Source organism: Callithrix jacchus, chromosome 9, assembly GCF_049354715.1.
Source record: "Callithrix jacchus isolate 240 chromosome 9, calJac240_pri, whole genome shotgun sequence".
Taxonomy (NCBI): domain Eukaryota; kingdom Metazoa; phylum Chordata; class Mammalia; order Primates; family Cebidae; genus Callithrix; species Callithrix jacchus.
In genome coordinates, this window is record NC_133510.1 from 63340231 (window position 1) to 63363839 (window position 23609).

Consider the following 23609-nt stretch of genomic DNA (forward strand, 5'->3'; position numbering starts at 1 on the left):
AATTATAGCTATGCCAATTACAAGATATGACACTGGGTGGGATACTTCATCTAAGTTGTTTTTCCCTTCTTTTAGATACTAATAATACCTATGAAATTTAGACTTGTGAGGATTAAGATAATGCATGTTCCAGGCCAGGCAACGGTGGCTCACGCCTGTAATCCTAGCACTTTGGGAGGCCGAGGTTAGCGGATTGCCTATGCTCAAGAGTTTGAGACCAGCCCAGCCAACACGATGAGACCCCGTCTCTACTAAAATACTTAAAAGAAAAAAAATTAGTCGGGTATGGCAGCGTGCAGGGCCCAGGAGGCGGAGGCTGCTGTCATGCCACTGCACTCCAGCCTGGGTGACAGAACGAGACTCCATCTCCAAGAAAAAAAAAATATATATAGTATTAAAAAAAAAGATAGTATCTGCAAATAGCAAGTGATCCTTCAGTTTAAGTCTTAGCTATTAAATACAGGAGTTTGGTTTACCCATGTAGTTAAAGAGGGTTTAAATTTAGGCTTTATGAGCCCACTTGTACTTTGCCACCAGGGGGTGCTATTACTTCTATACATTTTAAAGAGGTCCTCCCAAGGTCACAACAACCTCAAGGCTCTCAGCCTTCTCTCCCAATCCCCTTCCAAGTTCCCAGGCATTTAGTTGTACTTGGACCTGGAGCTCACTTGACTGCTTTATTCATGCCAATCCTTCTTCCTTAACATTCTCTCCACTTCTTCAGGTCCCATCAGTGTTGAGAAGGAATCTAGGCCAGCTCCTGGGAGACATTTAGCTCATTTGATCCTCTGCTTTCCAGTTGCCCTTATAGCAGTGGATGTCAGAATTGGACAACTTCAAAACAAGTCCATAAAGTCGCCATGGTGGTAGGGGCTCTGGGACCCAGTTTCAAGAGGCTTAGAGCATTGCCATTCCCCACCCAATTCCTAATCACTAATGCTCCAAAATAGGTTATCCTGTGGCCACTCAGTAATTGTCCCTTTGGTAGTCATCCTGGGGCACCGAAGTTCAGTCCTGTGGTCTGCTGGCTAGTCTCTGTGGATAATTAACCAGACAGAAGGAGCCAGGTCAGACTATTCTAGGGTTATGAGGAAATCCTTTGTGAGATGCTAAATTGGGAGCAAATATTGATCAGTGAAGCTTTGAAGTCACTGGGGAGGTAACTGAGGTCAGTGCTCCTCTGAAGAATTGCCTAAAATTTTTTCCTGAGACCTACCTATCTGATCCCCAGGCCAGAAGAGCATTGGTTGTTAGGTGTGAAGCTAGGTATAAACAAAATTAAGAAGAGAAAATAGGAGTTTTCTTTCTTTTTCTAAGTCCAAGCTACAAATTCAGTTTTTTGTAAAGGACATCTATCTAAATGTGGCTTAAGTGGATACTGAGCCCTCTGAACCTTGTTACTGACTGCTATGTGGTGAAATATAAGGGCTATTCATGGCCGGGCGCAGTGACTCATGCCTGTAATCCCAGCCCTTTGGGAGGCTGAGGTGGGTGGATCACCTGAGGTCAGGATTTCCAGACCAGCCTGACCAACATGGCGAAACCCTGTCTCTACTAAGAATACAAAAATTAGCTGGGCGTGGTGGCAGGCACCTATAATCCCAGCTACTCAGGAGGCTGAGAAAGGAGAATCGCTTGAATCCGGGAAGCTGAGATTGCAGTGAGCCGAGATCACGAGATTGCACTCCAGCCTGGGGGACAAGAGTGAGACTTGGTCTCAAAAAAAAAGTGGTGCTATATTACTTCAGGGCCATGGGTCATGTCATCGTCTCAGGGGAGAAAGGATAAAAGGGCATAGAAGATTGCCAATTAGGAGAAGTAGCCCAGAGGCCCTAGGGAAGGATGTGACGAAAGGGGATCTTCAATAAAGGGTTAGTCTGCGGCTCCTAATCTGTGGCTAACATGGGATGGGCTGCTCTGTGGCGTTACGTGACCAGAATGGCAGTGAAATTAATGCCCATGACCCAGAGGCTGTGGCCGGCTCTGTAAGCCTTCGTAGTAAGGGCCAGTTGTTTAGTCTTGGATTTCCTGCCATTATACACAGATACTGACAGCTCACAAAGCACTGGATATTAAGGCATCTGCTTTTGCTTTCCCCATATATCAGGGTCTCTTGGTATCTATAATATCGTGGCCTCTGCTGACTTCAAATGATCTCCACCAAGTAGTTAACTCTGGCATCACAGCCTGTTGTCCACATGATCTTGGCCTGTTGTCCACATGGCCAAGAGTGGGACCTCCATGGCCATGAAGCCATTAACCAAAGGCATTTCTTGAGAAAGTGCATGCCAAGGTGGCAAGAGCAGCAAGCAATGATCAATTTCCATGATAGCATATTAAGGAATTGGCTCCCAAGGACCTTCAAAGGTCGAGTTCTGGAGCCAGTATTTTCCTTTAGTATTCACCTCAGATATAACCCCAAATATGTTAAGGTCGAAGGAAAAAGCCAAGAGAGAAGTTAACTGAGTTGTCAGGCACCTACTTAGCCACCTGCACTTCCCCGCCCGCCACCCAGCCACCCTTAATTAGCTTAATCCGGGCGGTCCAATCCTCCCCGTCACAACTGCTGTCAAGCGCTCAGGTCCCGCCCTGCTTCCATACCGGACCAATGGCCGAGCCCGGGGCGAGTCCTCTGAGAGGGGCGGGCTCGGGTTCCGGTTGGTGGGCGGGGCCTCGCTGAGGACCCCGGGCTGAGCGCCGCCGCCGGTTCGTCTACCCTTTCCTTCAGCCACCTCCTTTCAACCTTGTCCACCCGTCAGCGCGGCCTCTGGTGCAGCGGAGGCGGCTCCTGTTCCTGCCGCAACTCTCACCCCTTCTTCCCTCCCTACCAGATCCCGGAGATCGCCCGCCATGGCTTTACTCACTGCGGCCGCCCGGCTCTTGGGAACCAAGGTGAGCAGCCAGGGGAGGGAGCACGCTGTCCCAGGGTGGGGCTGAGGCGACCGCAGGCCCTCCAGCGCCTCGTCTCCCTCCCTCACCCGTGCGCACCCTGCGCGCCTTAAAGGGCCCTGCGCTTGGCTGGCCGCCAGCCCTGCATGAAGCTCCCAGGACCATGTGCCGCTCTTCCCTTCCGGCTCCTGGGGATGAAGTGCACGCCGCCCGCCCTCGGCCTGCAGTCTAGAGTGGGTGAGGAGGCCGACCCTGCTGGCACCCCGCATGTCTGAAGTGAAAGGGGGAGTCATGCGTGGCCCTGGAATGAGGAGCCGAGACAGGAATCTCTGATAGGTAACAGAGGTGTGGTGTTCCACTGGAGTTACAGTTTGGTGGAGGGAGCGGGAGTGAAGAGATGTGCTGACTGGAGCAGTGGCTCATTTCGTCTTCTGCTTTGTAGGAAGGACCTTGTCAGTCTCGAACTGCCTGTTTCCATTTCTGATTATTTAAGCCTTCAGTGACCACTCCGAGCACAAGAGTGGGTCCTTCAGGTCCTCCTTTTTGTCCTTGGGACTCTTGCACTTTTTATATAGGAGGAGCTTGGGTGGGGTGGAACACTTCTGTACAGCCTCTTGCATGACTATCATGTATGACTGGAGAAAGAACCAGAAAGGTGGTTCCACCAAACTGCAGGCCAATAAATGAAGATCCTCGGCAAGACAGAGTAATAGCAAGGTCACATGACCATCATACTACTTGCTTGCCCATGTTATGCCGTTGATCTTAAGTCTACTTTATCCACGAACTTTCTCTCCTTTGGGATCCTTTACCTGATATTTCTTGCCTTTTGGGTCACAGAAATACTGTTGCAGGTAATGTTGCTTTCAATTTCAAATTGCCAGTATTTTTGGTTCTGGGTAACTTGGCCCTTTTAGACAGAAACTGCTGTGCTGAGGGAGTCTCAGCCCTCTAATCCAAGCAGGGGACAGTCCCACAAGTGACCTTGACTTCTGCAAAGAACCTACACTCTTTTCTGCGCAGAATTTAAAGTTGACAGCATCTGAAGGAAAGGAAAGGCTTAGGATGGTTTTGGTTTGTTGTATTTTTTTTTTTTTTTTTGAGGCAAGGTCTTACTCTGTAACTTAAGCTGGAGTCTTGTGATGTGATCAAGGCTCCCTGCAGCCTCCACGTCCTGGGTTTAAGCAATCCTCCCACTTCAGCCTCCTGAGTAGCTGGGACCACAGGTGTGCACCACCATGCCTGGCTAATCTTTCTTTATTTTTAGTAGAGGCAGCATTTCCTTGTTACCCAGGCTGGTCTCAAACTCCTGAGCTCAAGTGGTCTTCCTACCTCAGCCTCCCAAAGTTCTGGGATTATAGGTGTGAACCACTGCACCTGGCCTGCTGTGCATTATTTTGCATGGTTGGCACAAAGTGAAACCTTTAAGATTTACCTTGGTTCTTCCAGGTACCCAGTAGTAAGTACTAGCTGAGCATTTGGGGGATGCTTGTCTTATTTGGTTGTTGCTTTGCCTGCTGCTGGGGAAAAGGGTAAAGAAACTTCTTGGGAAATGAAGTAAGTTCCAGATAGCATTTTGGCAGAATGGGGGACCCTATAATTAGCTCATTTCTGAGCTGCTAACCCAGACCAGATAGTCTAACCCTACAGTGAATGTGAAAAAGCCTTAGGATTTACCTGTTGAGTTTATTTTCTTCCTTAAGCCTATACGGAAGCTGAGAACACTTTTGGGATGACAGAGATACACAATTATGGTACCTTTATTTTACTGTTAGAGATGGCCTGAGGATCCTAGAAACCTATCAGTTGAAAGCCATTAAAAGGCTTTTGACCCTTAAAAGTAGGCTGGGTGTAGGGGCTCACACCTATAATCTCAGCACTTTGGGAGACTGAGGCGGGTGGATCACCTGAGGTCGGGAATTCGAACCAGACTGACCAACATGGAGAAACCCCATCTCTAGTAAAAATACAAAATTAGCCAGGTGTGGTGGCACATGCCTGTAGTCCCAGCTACATGGGAGGCCGAGGCAGGAGAATCACTTGAACCTGGGAGGCCAAGGTTGCAGTGAGCCGAGATTGTACCATTGCACTCCAGCCTGGGCAATGAGAGTGAAACTCTTTCTCAAAAAAAAAAAAAAAAAAAAGTAGCAAAGCCCAATAAACTCAGGACTGGAAATCTCCTGAGAAATAAGTAACATGTTCAGGATACAAGAAAACTGTCAACTTGTCAGCATTGCTATCACCTACCTGCACTTTCCAGATTAGCCTGTGGATAATGGTAGTCATAATTGGTAATTTTACTTTTGCTATTATGGTAGACTTGGGAGGCAATAATAGTCTTCTCACCAGGGAGAACTGACTCTTAAAACTTTGATTCTCAGTGTCAGATGTAGTTTTACTTTTCTGAGAAGAAATTTTTTTTTTTTGAGACAGTCTTACTCTGTCACCCAGGCTGGAGTGCAGTGGCACAATCTTGGCTCACTGCAACCTCCGCCTCCCAGGCTCAAATAATTCTCATGATTCAGTCTCCTGAATAGCTGGGGTTACAGATGTGCACCACCACGCCCAGCTAATTTTTTGTATTTTTGATAGAGACGGGATTTCAGTATATTGACTAGACTGGGGAAATTTTTTTAAACTTACTAGGAGACAAAATATGAATTAGTCATTGTTCTATTGTTCTGCTCTCACTGCCACATAATTTAAATGAACACCTGAGTTAGAGAGAGAAGCTAATTCAGAGAGCATTGAGATTATTTGACTCGTTTATTCAAATGAATTCATGCTAAGCCACGGCCTTAGGATTATCTATGGGTTGACTCAGTTTTGTGACATCAAAAGTGTCTTTTCACAGCCTACCCAAAGTAATGTTGATTCCTTGATACTTACTAGAATAACAGGGGAAGCTTTATGGGGTGTAGTGGTGAGATGATTGCATTTGATCTTCCTAGTGGCCTTTAGGTTGGTAGCAGGTGAACGAATGCATGGGAAGGCAGCAGGGACAGTATGGTGAGCAGCAGTGATGTAGACAGAGAGAGTTGGCATTCCTGACTTTTAAAATCCAAAGGGTAGGAGAAGGGAAACCAGACTTGGTGCATTTCACTAAAGCCACACAATGATTCCTTCTGCCCTATGTCAATGTTTTTTGCAATAAGAGTTGAGTAGGTTGTGAAATTTAAAACAGTAGTGAGACAACTTTAGCAATAGCCCTTTCTTAGCATCTGATTATTTTTCGCTTCTTGCTTCAACTGCCCAAATTCCCAAGTTCTCTGTTTTGGGTTTTGTTTGTTTGTTTGTTTTTGAGACAGCATCTCTTACTCTGTCACCCAGGCTAGAGTGCAGTGGTGCGAACATGGCTTAGAGACAGAGTTTTGCCATGTTGTCTAGGCTGGTTTTGAGCTCCTAGGCTCAAGCAGTGTGCCAGTCTCAGCTTCCCAAAGTGCTGGGATTATAGGCGTGAGCCACTGCACCCAGCCTTCTGTATTGCTTTCAACATGATGCTATTTTAAAAGGTCTATAAACTCACAATGGGCATTGTCACCTGTAATGCTTGCTTATGTTGCAGATTCCTGCATCCTACCTTCAGATATGATTCTGCAGAGTAGGATGGAATCTGGAAAAGTTTCTTGCAAATCCCTAAAGTGTTAGGGAGCTAAAACTTGTATGAACTCCTAGCAGATGTAAGGGAATAGTTTCTAATTCCTGAGAAAGTATTATGGTGACAGATCCTATATTCTTTATTCACTAGTATATACTTAGTATACACATAATAAGTGAGTGTTCAAGAAATATTTATTAGCCAGGCATGGTGGCTCATGTCTATAATTCCAGCACATTGGTGGGGAGCTGAGGTAGGAGGGAGGATCACTTGAGGCCAAGAGTTTAAGATCAGCCTGGCAACATAGCAAGACCTTGTCTCTTTTTTTTTTTTTTTTGAGACAGAGTTTCGCTCTTGTTACCCAGCCTGGAGTGCAATGGTGCAATCTCGGCTCACCGCAACCTCCGCCTCCTGGGTTCAGGCAATTCTCCTGCCTCAGCCTCCCGAGTAGCTGGGATTACAGGTACGCGCCACCATGCCCAGCTAATTTTTTGTATTTTTAGTAGAGATGGGGTTTCACCATGTTGACCAGGATGGTCTTGATCTCTTGACCTCGTGATCCACCCACCTCGGCCTCCCAAAGTGCTGGGATTACAGGCGTGAGCCACCGCACCCGGCCCAAGACCTTGTCTCTTAAAGAAGAAAATGTTCGTTAAAGAGCAGTAACGGTTAGCCAGGTGCAGTGGTTTATGCTTGTAATCCCAGCACTTTTGGAGGCTGAAGTGGATGGATCACTTGAGGTCCGGAGTTCAAGACCAGCCTGGCCAACATGGTGAAACCATGTCTCTACTAAAAATACTCCAGTTAGCCAGTCATGGTGGCAGGTGCCTATAATCCCAGCTACTTGGGAGGCTGAGGCATGAGAATCGCTTGAACCTGGGTGGCGGAGGTTGCAGTGAGCTGAGATTGTGCCACTGTACTCCAGCCTGGGCAAGAGAGTGAGACTCCTTTCAAATAAAAAAAAAAAAGAAAGAAAGAACAGTAAGGGTTTCTACTAAAAGGAAAGTTAAGACTTTTCACGCCTGTAATCCCAGCACTTTGGGAGGCCGAGGTGGGTGGATCATGAGGTCAGGAGTTCAAGATCAGCCTGGCCAACATGGTGAAACCCCATCTCTCCTAAAAATACAAAAATTAGCTGGGCGTGGTGGTAGGCACCTATAATCCCAGCTACTCAGGAGGCTGAGGCAGGAGAATCTCTTGAACCTGGGAGGCAGAGGTTGCAATGAGCCGAGATTGCACCACTGTACTCCAGCCTGGGTGACAGAGACTCTGTCTGGAAAAAAAAAAAAAAAAAAGACTTGTGATTCCTTTCTGAAGATGGAAGCTGTAGTAGTATCTTTTGTCTTTTGTAGTCTTCCTTTCTGAGTGATCAGTGAATCTTTTTTTTTTTTTTTTTTTTTTTTGAGTCGGTGTCTTGCTCTGTTACCCAGGTTGGAGTGCAGTGGGCATGATCTTGGCTCTCCCAATTAGCTGGGATTACAGGTGCATGCCACCATGCCTAGCTAATTTTTGTGTTTTTAGTAGAGACAGAGTTTCACCATGTTGGCCTGACTGGTCTTAAACTCCTGACCTCAGGTGATCTGCCCACCTTGGACTCCCAAGGTGCTGGGATTACAGGCATGAGCCACTGCACCTAGCTGTGATCAGTGAATCTTTAGGTAAGAGACTGTTGGAAAATGATAGTTGGGTAGAATTATTAAGGAAATGTCTGTGAGTATGAAGGAGGTCAAAGGACATCTATAGATTACTCTGCTCAGGCTTTTAAGTGGCCTGACTGGTGCCAAACCAACTTCTAGTATCACCATTGTGAAACACACACATTAAATGGCATTAGTTCTCTGACCTCGTTCTGGGGAGAGAGGAGCCTTTGTCCTATTTGTGTTCATTTTCTCTTAATGCAAGTTGCTCCTTCTGCGTTGGAAATGTTTGTAGCACAATTTTTCCTACTGGTTATTTTGTTTTGTTTTCTAATTTTTTTTTTTTTTTAGTTTTTGTTTTGTTTTTTGGGGTTTTTTTTGAAGCGGAATCTTGCTCTTGTCTCCCAGGCTGGGGTGCAGTGGTGCGATCTCAGCTCACTGCAACCTCTGCCTCCCCAGTCCAGGCGATTCTCCTGCCTCAGCCTCCCAAGTAGCTGGGACTGCAGGTGTGTGCCAGCGTGCCCAGCTAATTTTTGTATTTTTAGTAGAGACAGAATTTTGCCATTTTGGCCAGGCTAGTCTTGAACTCCTGCCTGACCTCACCTCATCCACCTGCCTCTGTGTTCTAAAGTGCTGGGATTACAGGCATGAGCCACTGTGCCCAGCTTATTTTCTAAGTTTTTAAATTATTTTTTGTAGAGATGGAGTCTTGCTTTTTAATCCAGAAATCCTGGGATTATAGCTATGAGCTACTGTGCCCAGCCTCTCCCAAGGTTTTAATGTTGGTTATGTGGCAGTGTGGTAGGACATATCCTGGATATGCAGTAGGATGGAGTCTGGATGTGCCTAGGATGGAGAATCAAAGAAAATTTGACTGTAGAGTGAGGGCACTAGATATGGAACAGTGATAATGGGCTAAGGAGTAAGAGGAAAATAACTTACATTGAATAAGTGAGAGTGTTTTGTTTTGTTTTTGAGACAGTCTCTGTTGTCCAGGCTGGAGTGCAGTAGCACAGTCTCATCTCACTGCAACTTCAGCCTTCTGGGCTCAAGCGATTCTTCTGCCTCGGCCTCCCTCCTGAGTAGCTGGGATCACAGGTGTATACCACCACACATGGTTAATTTTTGTATTTTTAGTAGAGACAGGGTGTTGCCATGTTGGTCAGGCCGGTCTCCAACTCCTAACCTCAAGTAATCTGCCTGCCTTAACCTCCCAAAGTGCTGGGATTACAGGCATGAGCCACTGTGCCTGGCTGAATAAGTTATTTTAATAGGATTCTATTCACAGAATTTGAGGAAGAAGGAAGTAGTTAATTAATATTTGGTAAGTGATTTGCCCAATACCTTATTCTTGGAATACACTGAGTATTATAGGCAAGTCTTTGGCAGAATTTGCTGCATGTACTAATTAGTACATTTCCTCTCTTGGCCCTTTAAAATAAAGGGTTTTTGCTGGGCGCTGTGGCTCATGCCTATAATCCCAGCTCTTAGGGAGGCAGAGGCGGGAGGATAGCTTGAGCCCAGGAGTTCGAGACCTGCCTGGGCAATATAGCGAGACCCCGTTCTCCACAAAAAGGAAAAAAACAAAAAGACAAAAAAAAAAAAATAAGCTTAAAATAAAGGGTTTTTTAATTTTTAAATTTTTAAATTTTTTTGAGACAGGATCTCACTCTGTCACCCAGGCTGGAGTGCCGTGTCAGTCATAGCTTACTGTATGGACTCAACTCCTAGACTCAAGCAGTCCTGCCACTTTGGCTTCCCAAAGCCTTGAGATTACAGGTGTGCATCACCATACTGACCTCTTTTAATTTTTATATTTTTCCATCCTACCACATTTGAGGGCTACAGCCCACCTCTATCAATAATAGCAGACTCACTAGAGGAGTTCTTGTAAGCGGGGGACAACAAATAAGCTCTTAGTGATTGTGGAGAAAAAAACCTCTTAGTGATTGTGATAGCGCCACCTTCACCTTGTAGAGAATACTGGCTGTCAGACATTGTGACCCAGGCCCTTATCTTTGGAATTAGCCCTGTCAATCTCTCCCCATGAAGGAGCTGACCTATTGAGTGAGATGACTGCCTGATTCACCTGAGAGCTGCTGTTTCAGTAAGGTGACTCTACAGGTGGCATGTATCCAGAAGCCAAAAGCCTAACTGTCATACCTCCAGGGTTAGAGGAGCTGGGAGGTAAAAGTTCAGGGATGATTCAGAGGTTTGTAATCTACCTGTCTCATCAGTGACTATAACCTGAATGTACTGTTTAGGGCCATTGAGCAGCTTTCTTTGGCAGCCACAGGATAGAGGAAATGGTATGTAGCCTTTGGTGTGGCAGTCCTCGAGTACCTCCTGTTTAGAGTCATTTGCTCTGCTGGTGGTTGTTAGGGTTAGTTAAATTTGTTTGCTTTCCCTGAAACTCTTCCCTTCTTGGTCAAGAAGCCCTTAAAATTGGTATCTTTTCCTTGATGGCTCTAAAAAAAGAAAGAAAGAAGATTGGGACTTTATTTTGTATTCCAGAGCTGGAAGGAATTATCCATTCACCTCTGCCTCAGGCTTAACTGCCTCTTTCCTGGGATCCAACTCCCAGGAAGTTCTGACACTTGATAGTAGGTAATTGGCCAACACATTTCTAAGAAACAAACATTTACTGAATTCAGCTATGCACAAGGCACTGTTCTAGATGCTTTTATGAAAATTGTTTTATTTAGTTTACTTGACTACTCTGAAATTGACTTTTATTATTACCTCTTAGAAATGTAAAAACTGAGGCTTAGAAATTAGGTTATATAGCCAAGATAACACAGCAGAAAAGTGGCAGAATATTACTTTAGGACTTGGTCCTTGGTAACTCCACATCTAAACTGCAGATTTGGATTCAGTAGGTCTGAGGCCCAAGAAATGTTAATACTTCTGGTGAGGAGGTCACATTTATATATATATATATATATATATATATTTTTTTTTTTTTTTTTCTTTCTTTCTTTCTTTTTTGAGACGGAGTTTCGCTCTTGTTACCCAGGCTGGAGTGCAATGGCGCAATCCCGGTTCACTGCAACGTTCGCCTCCTGGGTTCAAGCAATTCTCTTGCCTCAGCCTCCCGAGTAGCTGGGACTACAGGCGTGCGCCACCATGCCCAGCTAATTTTTGTATTTTTAGTAGAGACAGGGTTTCACCTTATTGACCAGGATGGTTTCGATCTCTTGACCTTGTGATCCACCCACCTCGGCCTCCCAAAGTACTGGGATTACAGGCTTGAGCCACCGTGCCCGGCCGAGGAGGTCACATTTTAAGTAACAAGACTTTTGACTACTTTTGCATATATGTCCTTATTGGAGCCTGAGAATCAGACTCTTGAGTTAAGTAGTTTAAGTGTTATCTTAATTATGGAAATGAGAACAGAAATAGTAGTTAATTGTTTTGCTTATTAGTAATGGAGCTAGAACCCAGATTTCCTTTCCTAACTCCAAATCAAGTGCTCTGTACTCTACATCATTAGATAGAGTTGTCCTAAGTTGAATTTTTCATACTCTACCCATTTGAGCAATCTTACCAATGAATTGCTACCTTTAACATTCCTCGGATTTCTCTAAGCTTCAGGTTTAGCAAAAAAACATGACTGAACCTGACACTGAAGGGTGCTAGAAAGTGACTATTATATTTATTATATAACAAATACATAGCACTTGGGATGTGCCAGACACAGTTTTAAATGCCTTCTAAATATTGACACACTTAATCCTCATAAAAATTATTTGAAGTAGGTGCTATTATTATTCCCCTTATACAGATGAGAAAACTGAGGCACAGAAAGGTAAATGATTTGGCTAGAGTTACACAGACAGTAAGTGGTAAAGAAGTGTGATAGAAATGATTTTTAGTAGACCTGGGGTTTTACCATGTTGGCCAGGCTGGTCTCTAACTCCTGACCTCAAGTGATTTGCCCATCCTCCAATTACATGTGAGCCACCGCGCCTGGCCAACCATTATAGTACCTTAAAAATGATTTAGAAATGGAAAAATTATGGAGAGACTTCAACTTCTTTCAGATTATGTTCCCTATAGCCTCTTTAAAAACGTCTGTGGAGCATGGTGGCTCACACCTGTAATCCCAGCACTTTGGGAGGCCGAGGGAGATGGATCACTTGAGGTCAAGTTTGAGACCAGCCTGGCCAACATGATGAAACCCCATCTGCCCTAAAAAAAAACTACAGAAATTAGCCAGGTATGGTGGTGGGCACCTATAGTCCCAGCTACTCAGTGGCTGAAGCAGGAAAATCGCTTGAACCTGGGAGGTAGAGGTTTGCAGTGAGCCAAAATTGAGCCACTGCTCTCCAACCTCAGCAACAGAGCAAGACTCTGTCAACAAACAAACAAACAAACAAACAAACAAAAACAAAGTCAGCTGGTTGCAGTGGCTTATGTCTGTAATCTCAGCACTATGGGAGACTGAGGTAGGAGGATTGCTTGAGTCCAGGAGTTTGAGACCAGCCTGGGCAACACAGCAAGACCCTAGTCTCTATTTTAAAAAGTTTAAAAGATAAAATTATTTATTTATTTGTTTGTTTGTTTGTTTTTGTTTGTTTTAAACAAAGACAGGGTTTCACCATGTTGGTCAGGCTGGTCTTGAACTCCTGACCTCAGGTGATCCGCCTGCCTTGGCCTCCAAAGAGCTTGGATTACAGGCGTGAGCCACTACACCCAGCCAAAAGATAAAATTTTTTTAAAAAAAATCACTGCAGCAACCACCCACCCACAATAAAAAGGTCTCCTGCTGGGCTGATGTAGTCTTTAGGACATGGGATTGTTTATTATTATTGTCATTGTTATAGCTGCTATTATTACTATTTAAGAAATAATTTACTCAATTATATAATGAGATGGCCTCTATAATAGGGTAAAGTTACATCTTCAGTGCTGGGTTCAGCTTCCCATTTGCCCCATATATGGTCCAAGGACTGTGAGGCACTATTTGTGGTACCTATTTCTTGCTCAAGTGATCCTCAGTGAGAGAAAGAAGACTCTTTAGGAAGTTAAGAGCAGGAGTTAAGGACATCCCTGGTAACAAGTAGAGGTGTTCCTCCTTTGCTTTAGGAACATACTTGCTTGGTCTGTGCTCTCTGAATTTAGCTTTGGATTGATTCTTTTAAAAGTAATCTTTTCTGGCTGGGTGCAGTGGTACACACCTGTAATCCCAGCACTTTGGGAGGCTGAGAATGAATGGAGGATTGCTTGAGCTCAGGAGTTCGAGACCAGCCTGGGCAACATAGCAAAACTCCATCTCTAAAAAAAATTTTTTTTAATTAGCTGGGCTTGGTGATGTGCCCCTGTAGTCCCAGCTACTCAGGAGGCTGAGGTGGGAGGATCACTTGAGCCTAGGACTTCAAGGCTACAATGAGCTGTGATCATGCCACTGTACTCCAGCCTGGGCGATAGAGGAAATCCCCGTCTCAAAAAAAAAAAGAGTAACCTTTCTGAAGGGGCCTATTTTCATTCCTTCTCTCCACCCTAGCAGAAATGGGGTAAATACATTTTTCAAATTCTAAAAACTGCTGAGGTGGGTGGATCACCTGAGATCAAGAGTTTGAGACTAGCCTGGACAACATGGTAAAACCCTGTCTCTACTAAAAATAGAAAAATTAGCTAAGCATGGTGGTGCGTGCCTGTAATCCCAGCTACTCAGGAGGCAGATGCACAAGAATCACTTGAACCCAGGTGAGCCAAGGTCACACCAGTGCACTCCAGCTTGGGCAACAGAGTGTGACTCTGTCTCAGAAAAAAAAAAATTCTAAAAAGCCTTCAGCCCTATAGAACTCATCATCCTGGGCATGTAGCAATGTTTTGCACAGAGAGCAGTGCAGTAGTTACTAGAAAAGGTATCTCTGGCCTTTTGACAAAGGGAGGAAAGATGCAGACTTGCTCCGGGATTAGTTTATTTGTGTGTGTAATCTTCTAAGTTTGCAAAGTACTTTTACATCCACTGTAATTTAATCATCACAGGACTATCCTGTGAGCTGTGTGGTGAGTATTAGCACCATTTTATAGAGCAGGAAATTTAGGCTGAATTTTATTAATTCAATTTGTTTTCAAAATCTAGCACAGAGGCCGGGCGTGGTGGCTCACACCTGTAATCCTAGCACTTTGGGAGACTGAGGTGGGTGGATCACCTGAGGTCAGGAGTTCAAGACCAGCCTGGCCATCATGATAAAACCCCATCTTCAAAAAAAAAAAAAAAAAACCTAGCACAGAAAAGTTAATTTCCTTGCCTCAGGCCTTATTCTTAGTTAGTAATCGGATTGGTCATTTTATTTCTATTTCTAAATTGGTGTATGGCTGGGTGCGGTGGCTCATGCCTGTAATCCCAGCACTTTGAGAGTCCCATGCAGGCAGATAACCTGAAGTCAGGAGATTGAGACCAGCCTGGCCAACATGGTTAACCCCTGTCTCTACTAAAAATACAAAAAAAAAATTAGGCATGGTGGCGCCAGCCTGTAATCTCAGCTACTTGGGAGGCTGAGGCAGGAGAATCACTTCAACCCGGGAGATGGAGGTTACAGTGAGCCAAGATTGCACCATTGCACTCCAGCCTGGGTAACAGAGAAACTGTCTCCAAAAAAAACCCCCACAAAATTGGTGTTAAACTTTTTTTTTTTTTTTTTGGTGTTAAACTTTTATTGCAACTTCACAGTCTTCTCATAGATGTAGTTTTTCTTTGAGGAAGAAAGAAAACTACCTGTACACATAGAAAAGCATAAGCTAGCTAAGCTAATTATTATTGTTTTTTTGAAACACAGTCTTGATCTATTGCCCAGTCTCCAGGCTTCAGTACAATGCACGATCTCAGCTCACTGCAGCCTCCACCTCCCAGGTTTAAGCCATTCTCCACCTCAGACTCCCGAGTAGCTGGCTTACAGGCGCCCACCACCACACCCAGCTATTTTTGTGTTTTTAGTAGAGACAGTGTTTCACCGTGTTGGCCAGGCTGGTCTTGAACTCCTGACATCAGGTGATCCACCCGCCTCGGCCTCCCAAAGTGCTGGGATTACAGGCATAAGCCACTGCGCACAGCCAAACTAATTATTTTCTTTTGACACTCTTAGAAATGTTGCAAGTTCCATTTCTGCTAATGAGTAGTCTTCTGTTAGCTTCTTTGTAGACAGTCTGTGCTTTTTCCAGGAGGGTCAGAAGTACTGTTGTGAAAGGCCGCCCTCTGCCTGTGGTCTTTCCTAAAGAAGTTGAAGTTCTGCCAAAAGGCTAGGTGCAGGAGAGATCTCATCAGCCCTGTTAAATAATTACTCAGTTTCCTCATTTGTTTTCTTGGGGGTCACTCAAAAATATTGCTAACTGCCCTGCTCTGGAACCCAGATAATGAGAAAGAAACTGTCTTCAAGGAATGCTAGTGAAGCTATGGATGAAAAAAGCAGAGTTAAACTTCTTGCTGTCTCCATAGTGGTAACTCTTTCCAAACTGTAGAGGGCCTTTTACAGCTTTCTTATATAAAATTGCCCTAAGAGGCTAAGATGAAGAGAAAGAGGTTGAGTCACTGTAACTCCTTCTTTTTAGTACAAAGGAGGGAGGAGTAACAGTTACGTAAGATTTTCTTTTTTGCTTTGCAGAATGCATCTTGTCTTGTTCTTGCTTCCCGGCATGCCAGCGCTTCTTCCACGGTAAGGTTTGGAAAAAAAGACTAAGAATCATTGGGCACCCTGACCTGGGGACAGAGGATTTGGCAACCACCTGGCCTCTTATTTATCCTGAGTATTTCCTGAGACTGTTTATTATTATTGTTATTGTTATAGTTGCCATTATTATTATACTACTATTTAAGAAATAATTTACTCAATTATATAATGAGATGGGAATATCTTTTTTTTTTTTTTTTTTTTTTTTGAGACGGAGTTTTGCTCTTGTTACCCAGGCTGGAGTGCAATGGCACGATCTCGGCTCACCACAACCTCCGCCTCCTGGGTTCAAGGAAATCTAATAAACTTTTAGACCTTTGCCTCAGCCTCCCAAGTCGCTGGGACTACAGGCGCGCGCCACCATGCCCAGCTAATTTTTTGTATTTTTAGTAGAGATGGGGTTTCACCTTGTTGACCAGGATGGTCTTGGTCTCTTGACCTCGTGATCCATCCGCCTCAGCCTCCCAAAGTGCTGGGATTATAGGCGTGAGCCACCGGGCCCAGCCAAGATGGGAATATCAATACATTTGCCTAATTCTTTTATGTAAAAGATACATAACATAAAATTTACCATTTTAATTGCTTTTAAGTATATGGTTCAGTGGCAGTACGTATGTTTACATTATTGTGCAACTGTCCATCTCCAGAACTTTTATCTGCCCAAAGAAACTGTACCCATTAAACATTAATTCCCCATTACTTCCTCCCTCCTGCCTAATTCTTTTACCCTCATTTATGCAGAGTAGTTGGCCAGACTTCCCTGTCAGATAAAGAAAGCCAGCTTCAACCGGGCATGGTGGCTCACACCTGTAATCCCAGCACTTTGGGAGGCCAAGGCAGGTGGATCACCTGAGGTCGATTGAGACCATCCTGGCTAACACGGTGAAATACAAAAAAATTAGCCGGGTGTGTTGGTGGGTGCCTATAGTCCCAGCTACTCAGAAGCCTGAGGGAGAAGAATCACTTGAAGCAGGGAAGCCTAGGTTGCAGTGAGCCAAGATCACATCACTGCACTCCAGCCTGGGTGACAGAGCAAGACTACATCTAAAAAAAAAAAAAAGCCAGCTTCTATAAAGCAAACTCTTCACACACCTGCTTTGCAGGAAATCTAATAAACTTTTAGACCTTTGCTTAGTCCTTCTACCTTTCTTTTTAGAATTTGAAAGACATATTGGCTGACCTGATACCTAAGGAGCAGGCCAGAATTAAGACCTTCCGGCAGCAACATGGCAAGACGGTGGTGGGCCAAATCACTGTGGACATGGTAAGGGTTTTGTGGCTTTGGCTGGGAAAAGTAGCTCTGTAATGTGCTTCAACAAAAGTACCATTCTCTCTACTGGCTATTCAGAAGCATTCTGTCCCATAGGCCCTCTAGGACAGCTTTAGGATGATTTTTCCCCAGCCTTCAGATTCTGAGAAGTTCAGGTGATAGTTTCTTAACAGTTTTTAATTATTGGTCTCCATCCGCTTCTCCTAGAATAGAACTCATTCTGTTTGCTTTGATTGGTTGGAATTTGAGGGTAGGGTATGTTGAGGAGTGGGTAAGTGGGCAGGAGAAAAAAAATGAAATACAATAAGAAAAAGAATCAGAGGCAGAAATATTAACGAAAGATAGTAGACTGGGTGTGCCTGTTATCCCAGCATTCTGGGAGGCTGCAGATGGAGAATTACTTGAGGCCAGGAGTTCACAACCAGCTTGGTCAACAAAGGAAGACACCGTCTCACAAAAGAAAAATTAAAAAATTAGCTAGACATGGTGGGATGCCCCTGGAGTCCCAGCTACTGGGGAGGCAGAGACAGGAGGATTGCTTGAGCCTAAGAGCCTGAGAGTTTAGGGCTGCTGTGAGCAATGATTATGCCACTGCACTGTAGCCTGGGCAATGGAGGGAGACCCTATCTCCAAAAAAAGAAAAGAGAGGAGAGGGGAGAGGAAGAAGGAAGGAGGGAGGGAGGGACTTATCAGCTTTAAAGATTTCATTGAAAGAAGAAAGAAAGAAAGGGACTTCTCAACTTTAAAAATTTTGTTTCCAGACCTGGCGCAGTGGCTCATGCCTATAACTGAGGTGGGCAGATCACCTGAGGTCAGGGAGTTCAAGACGAGCCTGGCCAACATGGTGAAACCCTGTCTCTACTAAAAGTACAAAAATTAGCCAGGTGTGGTAGCAAGCAACTGTAATCCAAGCTACTTGGGCGACTAAGGCAGGAGAATCACTTGAACTGGGGAGGCAGAGAGGTTGCAGTGAACCGAGATCATGCCATTGCACTTCAGCCTGGACAACACAGTGAGACTGGCCAAAAAAAAAAAAAAAAAAACCAGGTTGGGCAATATGGCAAAACCCTGTTTCTTAAAAAAAAGAAAGAAAGAGAGAAAGAAATGCAAAAAATTAGCCAGACATGGTGGCACATGCCTGTAATCCCAGCTACTCAGGAGGCTGAAGTGGGAGGATCACTTGAGTGAGACTGCAAGTCAAGGCACAGTAAGCTGTGATTGAGCCCCTGCCCCTGCACTTCAGCCTGAGTGACAGTTAGACTATGAGAGGCTCTAGTGATCCTCTCTCTTCAGCCTCCCAGAGTGCTGGGATAATAGGCGTGAGCCCCACCACACATGGCCACAAAGTTTCCTTCTTTTGTTGTTGTGTTTTGTTTTTTTGAGATGGAGTTTCGCTGTTGTTACCCAGACTGGAGTGCAATGGCACGATCTCGGCTCACTGCAACCTCCGCCTTCTGGGTTCAAGCAATTCTCCTGCCTCAGCCTCCCGAGTAGCTGGGACTATAGGCATGCACCACCATGCCCAGCTAATTTTTGTATTTTTAGTAGAGATAGGGTTTCACCTCGTTGACCAGGATGGTCTCGATCTCTTAACCTCATGATCCACCCGCCTTGGCCTCCCAAAGTGCTGGAATTACAGGCGTGAGCCACTGCGCCCAGCCATGTGTTTTGTTTTTTGATACAGAGTTTCACTCTTGTCACCCAGGCTGGACTGCAATGGCGTCATCTTGGCTCACTGCAACCTCTGCCTCCTGGGTTCAAGCGATTCTCCTGCCTCAGCCTCCCAAGTAGCTGGGATTACAGACATATATACCACCATGCCCAGCAAATTTTTTTTATTTTTAGTAGAGTTAGGGTTTCACCATGTTAGCCAGGCTGATCTCAAACTCCTGATCTCAGGTTATCCACCTGCCTCGTCCTCCCAAAGTGCTGGGATTACAGGCGTCAGCCACCATGCCCAGCCGCAAAGTTTAATTCTTTAGCAAGCTGACTCCTCAGACATCTCTCACCAAGTGAAGTCGTACAGATCAGAGAATAAATGTTATCTTCCAGATCCCATGAAGCTCTAACAAGTTCTAGACTGAATCATTCTGACTACTGGCCACAGCTGCTGCTTTCTTTTTTCTTTATCCTCTTTAGATGTATGGTGGCATGAGAGGCATGAAGGGATTGGTCTATGAAACATCAGTTCTTGATCCTGATGAGGTAAGATATCTTCATGTCAATTACTAATAATCATTGAGTTTGTACAATGATTATGCAAACCATGGATTAAACCAATAAGGGTAAGCACAAAACAGAGCACCTAGCTTATTGGAAGGGAGAGAACACATATGTATGGAATAACTGAAGAACCAGTTTACCTTTTAAATATATCAACTAGTAAAAATAAAAGTACAAAACCAGAGGTAAGTTATTTGAAGCTTTAAGCTTTAAAAATTCTATTCGGGGCTAGGTATGGTGACTTACCCCTGTAATCCTAGCACTTGGGAGGCCAAGGTGGGAGAATTACTTGAGGCCAGAAGTTCAAGACCAGTCTGAGCAAAATATCAAGTTCCCTACCTCTACAAAAATAATCATTAATGTTCAAAAGTTCTACTCTAACTTGTTATAAGGTTTGATGAGTAGGACCAGTCAGTTGTGTGACTTCCAGACTAATAAACTTGAGTTGTAAAAATAAAAAAATAAAAATAAATTAAAAAGATAAACTTGAGTTATAATTCTCTCTCTTCTCTCTCAAGGGCATCCGTTTCCGAGGCTATAGTATCCCTGAATGCCAAAAACTGCTGCCCAAGGCTAAGGGTGGGGAAGAACCCTTGCCCGAGGGCTTATTTTGGCTGCTGGTAACTGGACAGATCCCAACAGAAGAACAGGTAAAGCAGAAGGGTGTTATTAGCTCTTCTCATTCCCCTTCTTCATCGTGTTTCTCTAATCTCAGATGCTTAATGCTAATCTGGTCAAGGATGGTAGTTTATAGAGATGTGTAGTGAGGGGAGGAAATCAGAGCAGAGTTCTGGTGTGTAAATGGATTGGGTTGTACTGTCTTGGGTTTTCTTTACTCAGATGTCACTGTCCTTTTTTATTTTTCTCCTTCCTTGTCCTTGCTGGTATTCTGAGCACTGTCTCTTTCCACAGGTATCTTGGCTCTCAAAAGAGTGGGCAAAGAGGGCAGCTCTGCCTTCCCATGTGGTCACCATGCTGGACAACTTTCCCACCAATCTACACCCTATGTCTCAGCTCAGTGCAGCTGTTACAGCCCTCAACAGTGAAAGTAACTTTGCCCGAGCATATGCAGAGGGTATCAGCCGAACCAAGTACTGGGAGGTAGGAAATTTGGGTGGGTTAATGGGTATGTGATGAGATTCAAAGGACTTGAGTGTGAAGAGAGGGAAAAAAAATGTAGACTCTTTAGGAAAATTGGCCAGGCACGGTGGCTTATGCTTGAAATCCCAGCACTTTGGGAGGCCAAGACGGGCGGATCACGAGGTCAGTTCAAGACCAGCCTGACTAACATAGTGAAACATCCTTTTCTACTAAAAATACAAAAATTAGCTGGGCATGGTGGTTCACACCTGTAATCCCAGCTACTCAGGAGGCTGAGGCAGAAGAATCATTTGAACCTGGGAGGTGGAGGTTGCAGTGAGCCTACTGCACTCCAGCCTGGGTGGCAGAGCAAGATTCCGTATCAAAAAAAAAAAAGAAAAATTACCTCTAAGTTAATCAGAAACTAACCTAACAAATTTTCAGTAGGGGCTTGTTTTTTGTCAGTTGTTGGAATTACAAAGCTAAATAGAGCATGGTTTCTGTCACCAAGAATATTTGTTTGGTTAGGATAACATACATGTAAAAAAAGAAACTTAAAATTCCATAGTTGGCTGGGCACGGTGGCTCACACACCTGTAATACCAGCACTTTGGGAGGCCGAGGTGGGCAGATCACAAGGTCAGGAGTTTGAGACTAGCCTGACCAATATGGTGAAGGCTCGCCTCTACTAAAAATACAAAAATTAGCCAGGCATGTTGGTGTGCATCTAGTCCCAGCTACTCGGGAGGCTGAGGCAGAAGAATCACTTGAACCTGGGAGGCAGAGATTGCGGTGAGCCGAGATCATGCCATTGCACTCCAGCCTGGGCAACAGAATGAGACTCCACTCAAAAAAAGAAAAAAAATTTCATAGTCTTGCTGTAGCAAAGGTACATACACAGGGCTGTTGAAATGGAAAAGAGAGCTAGGTATGTGGCTCACACCTATAATCCCCGTGACTCAGGAGACTGAAGTGGGATGATTGCTTGAGTCCAGGAGTTTGAGATCAGCTTGGGCAACATAGTGAGATCTCATCTCCACATAAAAAAGGGAAAAACAAGAAAAGGATGTGTTAATTTCAGGGTTCCTAAAGAAGGTTTCACAGAGCAGTCTCATGCTAGCTCCAGAAGGTCACTTCCCCTGCCCCTCTTCTTCAAATAAAGAAAACTTTAGAAATCTTATAAGTTGGGAGAACAGCAATTACTTGCAACTCTGGAGTCTAGGAGGACTAATGATGCCAGTCAGTCATGTTCTCTGCTAGCCAACACAAACAAGATACCTGTCAGGAGTGGGAGAGTGGTTAGTATCCTTGGAGTAGGATCCGATCCAGAAACAAATGAGCTTTATTCTCTGAAAATGAAAAGTATCCTTAATAGTTTAAAACTCTTGTTGGGGTATGGGAAGATTGTTTCTTATCCCAATGCATAGTATCTAATTCCTACCAACCTCTTCTAGTACCCCACAAATTCACAATGCTGGGAAAAAGTAAAAATTAACTGGCTTTGTACTTTTTCCTGTATCTAGGTTTACAGGAGGATATACTATTTTATTTTGTTTCTTCTTTGGAGATAGCTAGTATAGGAACAGAAAAGTTCCTTTTTACAAACCAGGTACATTAAGTGATTTTTGGTCAGGAGGTGCCAGGCACTAAGAAGGCCCAAAGAGTTTGCTGTGATGTAAAACACAGAATGGCATGAGCCACTGCTCTGATGCAACCCCCTTGGGTCCTTGACAAATCTAGCTTCATTTGGCCTGTCAATATTTATTCAGCATCAACTCTGTATAGAGAATTGTGTTTGCAGTTGAAGAAGAGAGGGAGGGTTTAAAATTAATATTAACAGTCCAGGCACGGTGGCTCACGCCTGTAATCCAAGCACATTGGAGTCCAAGGCGGGTGGATCACCTGAGGTCAGGAGTTCAAGACCAGCCTGACCAACATGATGAAACCCCGTCTTAAAATAAATAAATAAATTAATTAAAAAGTTGATATTAACGGCCAGGCGCAGTGGCTCATGCCTATAATCTCAGCACTTTGGGTGGCCAAGGCAAGCGGATCACGAGGTCAGGAGATAAAGACCATTCTGGTTACCATGGTGAAACCCCATCTCTGAAATTAAAAAAAAAAAGATATTAACTTGGTTGGCATTGGGGGGCTAGTATCAGAATGATGCAAAATATACATATTCACACCACCTAAAAGATTTATTTATATAGACTTATAAATGCTTTAGGTGAAATGAATGTGTATATATGTACCTGCACACATCAGCAGGTACAAAAGGTCATATAATCTTAATATTTTGCTTTTCATTTTATTTTTTATTTTTATTTTATTTTGGTTGTTTTTTTATTTTATTTTGAGACAGAGTCTTACTCTGTCGCCAGGCTGGAATGTAGTGGTATAGTCTGGACTCAAGCCATTCCCTTGCCTCAGTCTCCTGAGTAGCTGGTACTAAAGGTGCATGACACCACGCCTGGCTGATTTTTTGTATTTTAGTAGAGACGGGGTTTCACCATATTGGCCAGGATGGTCTCAATCTCCTGACCTCGTGATCTGCCTGCCTTGGCCTCCCAAAGTGCCAGGATTAAGGCGTGAGCCACCGCGTGAGCCTGTTTATTTTTTTGAGATGGAGTCTCAAAAAAGTCTGTCATCCAGGCTGGAGTGCAGTAATGCAATCAATCTCAGCTCACTGTAATCTCCGCCTCCCAGGTTCAATCAATTCTGCTTCTTCAGCTTCCCGAGTAGCTGGGATTACAGGCAAATGCCACCATGCCTGGCTAATTTTTGTATTTTTAGTGGAGACAGGGTTTCACCATGCTGGCCAGGCTGGTCTCAAACTCCTGACCTCAAGTGATCTGCCTGCCTTGGCCTCCCAAACTGCTGGGATTACAAGTGTGAGCCACTGTGCCCAGCCGTTTTTATTTTTATTGTTATTTTTTTAGAAATAGGTCTCTTATCACCCAGGCCAGGATGCAGTGGCACAATCATAGCTCACTGTAATGTCAAACACCTAGACTCCAGTGATCCTCCTGCCTCAGCCTCCCAAGTAACAAGGACTATAGGCAATGCTACCATGCCTAGCTAATTTTTTATTTAGCTGTCTAAACAAACATCTTGTTGTCTTCTTGTTATGTTGCCCAGACTGGTCTTGAATTCCTAGACTCAGGTGATCCTCCCACCTCAACCTCCCAAAGTGCTAGAATTACAAGCGTGACCCACTGCACCCAGCCTCATTT

At 44.3% G+C, this 23609-nt stretch overlaps 1 protein-coding gene across 3 annotated transcripts in view; it reads left to right on the forward strand.

Annotated features, from left to right (window-relative positions):
- The first annotated feature begins 2678 nt into the window (after window positions 1-2678).
- The window catches only part of CS (citrate synthase), a 31269-nt gene continuing 10338 nt past the window's right edge, over window positions 2679-23609 (forward strand). The window contains exons 1-7 of one of the 3 annotated variants that reach the window (XM_078336376.1): window positions 2679-2706; window positions 2832-3225; window positions 15735-15785; window positions 16957-17064; window positions 19210-19275; window positions 19812-19943; window positions 20206-20394. In XM_078336376.1, coding sequence (XP_078192502.1) covers window positions 17062-17064; window positions 19210-19275; window positions 19812-19943; window positions 20206-20394 — 390 coding nt within the window. In that variant the 5' untranslated portion in view covers window positions 2679-2706; window positions 2832-3225; window positions 15735-15785; window positions 16957-17061. Of the gene's footprint in view, window positions 2707-2740; window positions 3226-15734; window positions 15786-16956; window positions 17065-19209; window positions 19276-19811; window positions 19944-20205; window positions 20395-23609 lie in introns of those variants that run through there. The other 2 variants (XM_009003988.4, XM_035256428.3) reach the window with 2 other exon arrangements.